This window comes from Seriola dumerili, unplaced genomic scaffold (assembly GCF_002260705.1).
Source record: "Seriola dumerili isolate Sdu_G_001 unplaced genomic scaffold, Sdu_1.0 BDQW01000331.1, whole genome shotgun sequence".
NCBI lineage: Eukaryota > Metazoa > Chordata > Actinopteri > Carangiformes > Carangidae > Seriola > Seriola dumerili.
The window spans coordinates 12,367,068-12,375,514 of NW_019174586.1; the positions used below are offsets into that span (position 1 = coordinate 12,367,068).

Genomic DNA, 8,447 nt, shown 5'->3' on the forward strand with positions numbered 1-8,447 from the left:
CCGTGACACATAACGGCCACAGCCAAAGTCCGAAGCCACGTAACAATAAAACAGAAAGAAAAAGCTTGACTTCATCTTGTACCGAGTCTTAATATATTAAAAAAAAAAGCGTCAGGGGAAGTATCTAGAATAAGGCATTTCACTCCACTATTGCTTGAATCAAGAGAGCTCTTGAAACAAGGTGATTCATGATGAAAACAACCATGCAAAGAAATGTATGCGATCATGGCATCGTAAGGCGCTTTGGACATTCACAAAATGCGGCGTGTGTTCAGCATGGGGGGAGAGCCAGATCTGAATTTGTGGATACTTTTATTTTGAAGGGGAAATGTGTATATTATAAGACTCTGTACAAGATCATTTGTGACAGTAGGTGGTTAGAGGAACACTCGCTGGTCACACATTAGCAGCTTCTGAAATCTGCTGATGTTTTCTACCCTGCTCGGTCGATGTCCCTCCAGACCAAAAGAAAGAGACAAGAGGAAACTTTTCTGACGTCAGTGACCGAGCGCTCGCTCACACTTTCTAATTATATTAAATTATAACAGTTCCTGCCGACGTCCATGCCCGACTGGAGCTTCTTCATTTGGTGAATCTACAGGCTTCAGTCTTCTTCCTCTTCTGCTGCTGCACTTTGTGATTTCGTTAGTTTCCCCTCGTGCACCTCTGACGCGCCGTGGAGGCCAGCGTGGTCGCTCAGTGTTCAGCGGGTGGTCGCTCACCTATATGTGCTTTTTTTTTTTGAGATCACCAACAGGCAGCTAAGTAAAACGGTACGCTCGTGATGTAACAGCAAGCCACGGGATGATGAAAAGACTTTGATAAAACCAGACAAGCTCCGAGGTGGGATGACAGTAAGACATGGTTCACTCATACCCTGCTATCCAGGCCAAATGTCTGGTAACATCTAGGATTGTGCTGAAAGTGCTATTTCTTTTTTTTTTCCTTTTTTTTTTTAGAAATGAACTGTGTTTTTGTTTATGTACTGGTACAAAAAGATGTACTGTATGTGTGTGTGTGTGTGTGTGTGTGTGTGTGTGTGTAGGTATGTCAGTACACTGTGCATGTTGATTCTCTCCTCCTAGCTTTGATTTGAACCAACACTTGATAAGCTTTCACATGTGGAACATGAGATAATACTGGATTCAGAGTTCAAACACTCAACAACAGATGGGTTGTTTCAGTCCAGGCAGAGAGATGATGGGCTGACTTGGTTTTTCTCTTTTCGGCCCCCCCAGAGTGCAAACAGTCAAAGAAAAGAACAGAGGAGAGAGAAAAAACAAAAAAAGAAAATCTAGAGGGAAGTTGAAATTTAAGAGTCAAGTCAACCGCTGTTTTTCTCTCCGTCTTCAAACAAAAGTCTGTTTCGTTGTTTTCACTTTGTTCTGTTTTTAGAAAGTAGAAAATGAGAAAGTGCAGATGAAGCTCAACACGTCATGATGCTGCTGTGTTAACAGGTGGGTTTGTCACTGGGTGGGGGGCCGGTCTTAAGGAGCCGCTCCCGTTTCTAACAGCAACATCTATGTGGTTTTGTGTGTGTGTGTGTGTGTGTGTGTGTGTGTGTGTGTGTGGGGCCAGGTCGACTCCCCAGCGCTAGTTAGGTTTCTGTAGTCTTTTTCCAAAGTGCCAGGCATTTTGTCATCGTCTTTGACCTTCTCTCCATCTCTTCTTCTTCTTCTTCTTCTTCTTCTTCACAGTATTTTTTGCATGCAGGGTCATTCAACCCCCCATGATGCTTTAAGGCAGGGGAGGGAGATGAGCAGAGGAATCCACCGATCAGGAGGGAGAGCCGAGTGGAGGAGGCAGGCACGTACGTAACTGATGATGAGTCTATTGGTCTGTCTGTCTGTCTCTTTAATCCTGCCCACCCCGAACCAGGGGGACTTCAAGTTACTGCAAGAGGACGTCCACTGTCGTCCCTCACACCGCTGACACCTGTTCATCCTCTGTGGAGAGAGAGAGGACAAAGGCGGTCAGAGGTCACCGTCACATGCCACACATACCGTTTCTTTTTCTCTCTTTTTTTTTTTTTTAAGTTCAAAAAGTAGTGAAAAGTTTAATTTGGTGAAAGCTGAAAGATAATGAGCAGCTGCTGCTGTCCGTAGTTTTTACACATGAATCACAATCTGCACTTTACTGCCAAAGAACACATTCATTTTTCAGACTGACTTCCTGCCTTCCACTCACGTCAGCGTAACATGAAAATCAACTGGGAGCGAAGTGAAACTTGACAGAGACGAAGGACGTTCTGTCAATTTTATTCTTTTTCTGAAGTTTGTTATTGACCCATGATGAAACTGGAGTTTTGAAAACTCCCTCCTGGTTCACATTAAGATTCGCCAACATCAGATATGTTCCCCCTGGACGTCCACTGGATGCAACTGCATTCGCCCTCCGGTCGCGCCATGACCCCGTCACATTTACAACATAGTTTTGAGTTGTTTTAACGGATCACTGAACACACACTCACAGCCAATCTGGGTGTTAACTGATTTGATTTTTTTTTTTTTGTGGCTGTACTTTACTGTTCGGCCTCCACGCCCCCCCCCCCTACAAACAGGAGAAACATCAGCAACCTCTTCACCTGCGGCTGAGACGGAGCCAGAAACGCCTTAACACCCAGTGAACATTCAGGGTCAGAATCAACTGTTTCATTTCAGAAACACCTGCGTTTATTAAGATTTTCACCAAATCAATTCCTGTCTGTTTAGTGTTTGTTTATAGTGAATGTGGCGAAAATGTTCCAGGATGTTTCAGGTCTGTGATTTGATTTTCATCTTGTACTGAAATGACAGAAAACAAAGGCTCGCAGTCAGGCAGTATTGTGTTTTCTATTGCTGCACATGCTCGTATCCTCTTTCAATAAAAGGGTTTATTTTTATGTACCTTTCTTTAGATGGTGTCTGTCGAGGAAAAGCAGATGAAAAACAACTCGGGTACATTTACAGGAGAGTTTGTTTAAGTGCAAACAGGAAAATGTTCTAAATACTAATTCGCCTCGGTGAGAAAGCGGAAAAACGTCAACCGACGAGTTTTCTACACACGTGAACACATTCCTGTCTTTCAGTTCGAACACCTGGTGACTACAATCATACAGAATTCAATCAGAGTTGCTGCAGGCGAGTCAGGTGCGTGTTGGTGCAGGAGAATGGAGGTGCATGTTTTCAGGCATCGAGTTTGATTGCATGGGTGAGAGGATCCGAACAGCACTGTGCCTGCTGATGGATGCTGTTCAGCACAGTGTGTGAGAGAGAGAGAGAGAGAGAGAGAGAGAGAGAGCGAGAGAGAGAGAGAGAGAGAGAGAGCAGAATGTGTGGTGGCAGAGAAGTGGTGAGTTTCTGATCCAACCAGTATGACTCATGCATGATGACATATTGTGAGTTAAAGGTGAGGGTCCCACTCCAAATGAACAATTCCCAGATCATAAATACTAAATGTCTGAAATTCAATTGGTGGAGAATTTGTAATTTGAAATGGGACCGGTCCTACTGGTGCTGTGGGAGGTTGTGTGAAGAAATGGTCAGTCTCAGTCCAAGTGTGTGTTCCTGTTCACATGCAGGTTCATTGGAATGGAGGGGGGGGGGGGCAACCTGATAAATTAGTTTTTACCTGCCTTGGGGAGAGGGGCCCTGCCTGTTAACCCCCGTACACACACTCTCATGGTCTGGGAGTCTCAGGTGTGTGCTGTGCCACTGGCTTTGGCTTCCTCAGAGCGACTAGTTTGGAAGACAAGGACTCACCCTCCTCTTCCTCATCGGGCTCTTGCTCCTCGGCCGGTGAGCGAGTGCGGTGGAGGCCGCCCGCCCGCTGTTTCGCCCCCTGGTGAGCCTGGTGGGAGTCAGGCGACTGGGTGACCATGCGCGAGCGCTGCAGAGCTGTGGTGTAGTCTGGAGGCCGGCGGCCCGAGTGGGTCGCCGTGGTCGTGGGAACAGACGGGGCCGGGTGCTGTCCCTCGGCGAGGTCAGAGATGGTCAGGGCGGTGTAGCCGGGGGGAGTCGGGGGAGGCTCGCGGTAACGGCTTTCTTTCCGCGCTGCGGGGACACAACAGAGAGGATAATGATGAGGCACCTGAAATACTTTTAGAATAAAATCCATGAAGAAGTATTTCTGATAAAGCAACTGGACTGTGACGTGCAGTCACTCACAAATGAGGCCTTTACCCCCAGCGGTGATGGGTGACGGAGACGGCCGGCTCAGGTGCTTGGCGTCCTCTGACCCGGTGGATGTGATGCTACTTGTTTCTGGGTCGGCGTTGACGTCCTTGCCTCCTCTCCTCTTGATGGTGCCGGTGTCACCCTCAGAGTCCTCCCCCCAGTACGCCGCTGAGGATGAGGAGGAGCTGGCCGACGCCCAGCTCCCCCTGGCCTGCGCTGCCCACAGTGCAGCGGGTCCTCCTAAAAAGGCCTCCGGTCCGCCAGGAGGGAGCCCTCCGATGCCGCCGCCGCCGCCGCCTACATTAAAGGCCAGAGTCTCCCAGCTACGTCCCTGCTGCATGGTCTGGATGTTGTCATGGGAACCAGAGGAGCAGGAAGTCCAGGAGCCGCGGCCGCTGTCTGCAGCATCGAGAGAAACGCGATCGCCCTGATCCTGAGTTAGCTCCTCTGAACTGGGCGAGGAGAGAACTGTCGGGCAGCCGGCGTAAATACCCCGACAGTCCTGCATCGATGAATACGACCTGCGATGTGGTACGGAAAAAAAATAAATAAAAGAATTAGTTTTTAAAGTGAGACAAATAAAACAACAGATTTTCTGACTGAGTCCTCGGTGTTCCTACCCCAGGCTGTACTGGTCGGGGTCGGTCGTGGCTCTTCGTTCCAGCCTCGGCCCCCCGATGTGAGAATCCCCAACTCCTCCAGAGTGACGGAGCCTCCTCTCCTCCTGGGCCATGTCGAAAGACGAGTTACTGACGAGGCTGGAGCGAGACGAGATCTCGCTGTGACCGGAGTCTGAGTAGGCGTCTCCCATCCTGTTGTAACCTGGACGATGAAGAGAGACTTCGATTTCAATTTTGATTCTTTTGTGAACTTCAGTCCCACCAACGTTTTTGCGAAGAGTGAAAGACTAAATGACTCAGGAATATACAGCGCTACACAAAAGCCCTAACAGCCTCCTGTGTGCTGAGTGGTTCTCAGCCAAACTCCAACACACAGCTCCAATCCCCCGATGAGACATCAAAATAACGTATGGCGGGTTGACTCCTTCTTCCTCGCACCATAAACCATCTCTAATTCACATATCTTATCTCCGTCAGTTTTTAAAGCAGGCGTCACACACAGGGTAATCGTACAGCGACGTTTCCGAGTTAGTCAGCCAGCTCCTCGGGGATGAGCATCAGATTCTTACTGAAACGGCGGTTTACTACGACAACACAGCGCTGAACAGTGTGGAAAAGTTGAGATAATAACTGTGACACGACTGGGGAGCTGCACAACACTGAATAGAGAAATCACTGCTGCTGACTGCTGACACATGTGAGTACATATTTCCTCGTTATAGGCGACTGTCATCACGGTATTTGCTGTAGCTCAGCTGTAGAGTTTAATAGCCAAGTGGTCATATTTCCCAGCCATCATCAGCATAAGTCAACCCGGTGACCTCTCCTCTTCCTCCGTACTTCTGCGTCTGAGGAGAGGAAGGAATGTTTAAAGGAAGCGTCACTGTAAATTTAAAGATGCGGAGCAAACAGAGGAAGTGCCAACGGACCGGGATTAGCCTCGACCAGGAGACACACGGACTCACAAGAGCTTCGAGGTTTCAGTAACGACAAAAACAGTTTGTTAAGTCACTTTAAACTTCAGCTCCAGAAATGCAAAAACAACAGAGGTCGGAGTGCGGAGGTCAAACCATCCAGTCCAGCTGCAGACAGAGGCAGCTGCAAGAAACAAGAAACACTTCTGATGCTCGTCATCGCTCACTAATCTTTTCTTTTTGAGGCAGAGAAAAGTCTTAAACATTTGTAACATTATTTATGATATGTTTCATAAATGAATATATTGAATATATTTAGATTTGATAAATCTTACACCAGCAGGAACCTGTTCACCACCAGACCAGTGCTAGTTTATCTGTGGCTGCAGCGGGTAAAGAGGTGGGGCACGTATTCCTGAGCCTGCGGTCTGCTCATGTTCACAGCTCTGTGGCAACAACCGAAGACAAACACACGACAGGTTCAACACTTTGCAGACCGGAGCTGGGCGAGCAGCTCTGGTTACCTACTGTCTTTTTTTGTGGTGAGGTTCAGCGTGCAGGGATTTGACAACAGCTCCTAATTAGTGCATGTTGTCATAGTGGTTTGTTTGTTTCACTTACATCTACTCATTTCGGTGAAAGTGCTAATTACTACATCTATTCAATAAGTAAAAGGAGATCCGGTTAAGAAGTGAGAAGAGTCTCCAAAGCAAAAAAAATGATCTTGTCTTGGAAAAAGGTGGAAAACAAGGTAAAAACACACTTTGCAACAACAAAAAAGAAGAGGCTGAAACTTGATGCAATTCATGGAGGCAACCACCAGGTGGCATGTGTGGCACATCATGACCTGAGAGAAGGAGCCTGGAGAGTGGTGTGGGAGGGAGGGAGGATTATTGGCTTACTTACCCTTCTTGGGCGAGCTCTGGGGGGAGGTGGGAGGGGACGAGAGCTGGGAGGAGGCGTTGGACACTGTGTCCTCTGGCGGCCTCCGGTGCCTGTCGCTCCCCTCCTCTGACAGAGACAGGATCTTCTTCAGAGACTGAGGGGAACTGGTGCCTGTGGACATTTTGCGAGAAGATGAGCAGAATTAGCATCAGGGACGCTGCCATTCCCCCCCGAGGGTATTGGGATGCTAAACTGCTTTGTCTGGGATTTTTTTTTCCCCTGTGCGTGCTTGTTGCCAGACGGCCTCTAGGTGGCAGCAACACCACAGAGAAGCTACGAAGGCCGGCTCTGCTATTGTCTGCAGATTACAGGATGTGGAAGAGAAAACAAGGCAATGGCCTCCACGCTGTTATCAAGAGAAATCACCCAGGAAAGAAGAATAAATAAAGCTTTTTCTAGGGGCGAGTGGTACTGGAATTATTACAGTGATTGTTGAATTCAAGCACATTTTTCAAAACAAACGCCTCTATATGAGAAAATGTTCGTCCTGTTAATGAAATACAACTTGTCAAGCACCATGAGGGTGATGAATGTAAAGGAATTAAAAAGGATTCATTATTATTAGAGCATCTGAAAGCATCTCAGTGATCTTAATCTTACCGAAAGGCGGCAGATCTTTGACTGGCACTTTCTTTCGGGATGGGTACAGGGCCACGGCGGGGACCTGGAGAGCCTGGTTTCCTTTGGCCAACTGGCCCCTCTGTTGACTGGCAGCTCTGGACACGACTGGGGAGGTGTCGGGTCGTTTCCCACTGGCATTCTTGGGTACTGAGTTTGGTGAGAAAGAACGGGCTCATGAGGAGATATGAGGAGTTTTCTGCTGATGGACAGTGAGGTTTGTTTCGTGGATCAAATTAACAATGTGAAAATGGCCGAGTGGTTCAGCCGTTCTTATTCCCTGCCAACGAGTCTGAGTGTCGTGTTACTATAGCGGTCCCACCCTGTCTGCCTCTGGGCTGTGAATCCTGGGAACTAGTGTGTTTGTGTGTGTGTGTGTGTGTGTGTGTGTGTGTGTGTGTGTGTGTGTGTGTACAAAGCTGTGTCACAAACTCACGCGTACTGATGGAGGGTTCGCACTGCAGCGAGAGCGTCTGCAGGCTCTCCTCGTTCGTCTCCAGGCTGAGGTTGGACAAGTACTGTTTGACCTTCCTGGCCATCTGCGCGTCCTCGTAAAGCTTTTTGGCGTTCAGGAAGGAGCTGCGACGCACCCGCTTCTTGTGCCCGCCCGTCTGGGTGACGTCGAGCACTGCCGCATTGGCACTACCCTGGCTTAGAGACCTGGTCGCACACGAGGACACCCGCACAGATACAGAGGAAGACACACGAAAACATGGAAGAAAGATATTGTTTTAGACGGTGAAGGAACCTAGAGTCAGTTCTGGACGTACTGATACGCTACTGGGCTGCACAGAGGGCATGGTGTTTAAACTAGGACATGCAGAGAGCAGCTTTAGGTATTCTTCTCAACACCAATACATTCCAGACATTCCAGGCAGTTTGGGTGGGGGGGGGGGGGGGTTCTACTAGTGTAACACGGTCATAGTTTACATTTCTGTGGCTTGAGTCAGAGCCGGTTGTAGTAGCAGTTAAAGTCTTTTTCTTTGCACATGGTTTCAGACAAACAGTAACAGAACAAGGGCTTCAGTGTCAGTCACTGAGAAGTCACCGGAAAGAAATTTATCAGGTTTCATTTCCGACTGTAAAAAAAAAACAAAACAAAAAAAAACACAACAATTTTCTACACCACTGCATTTCACCAAAGAGAAGAGAAATACTATAAAATATGAACTTTGGCTCGTTCTCGTACTTACAGC

General features: G+C 48.0%; 1 protein-coding gene across 5 annotated transcripts in view; it reads right to left on the reverse strand.

Moving 5' to 3' along the window:
- Window positions 1-732: 732 nt before the first annotated feature.
- rapgef2 (Rap guanine nucleotide exchange factor 2) overlaps window positions 733-8,447 on the reverse strand; it is a 64,095-nt gene continuing 56,380 nt past the window's right edge. For 3 of the 5 annotated variants that reach the window (XM_022759944.1, XM_022759941.1, XM_022759945.1), the window contains 7 exons: window positions 7,688-7,911; window positions 7,234-7,401; window positions 6,595-6,744; window positions 4,775-4,976; window positions 4,146-4,675; window positions 3,610-4,031; window positions 733-1,946 (listed from right to left, as the gene is read on the reverse strand). In XM_022759944.1, coding sequence (XP_022615665.1) covers window positions 3,658-4,031; window positions 4,146-4,675; window positions 4,775-4,976; window positions 6,595-6,744; window positions 7,234-7,401; window positions 7,688-7,911 — 1,648 coding nt within the window. In that variant the 3' untranslated portion in view covers window positions 733-1,946; window positions 3,610-3,657. The remainder of the gene's footprint in view (window positions 1,947-3,609; window positions 4,032-4,145; window positions 4,676-4,774; window positions 4,977-6,594; window positions 6,745-7,233; window positions 7,402-7,687; window positions 7,912-8,447) is intronic. The other 2 variants (XM_022759942.1, XM_022759943.1) reach the window with 2 other exon arrangements.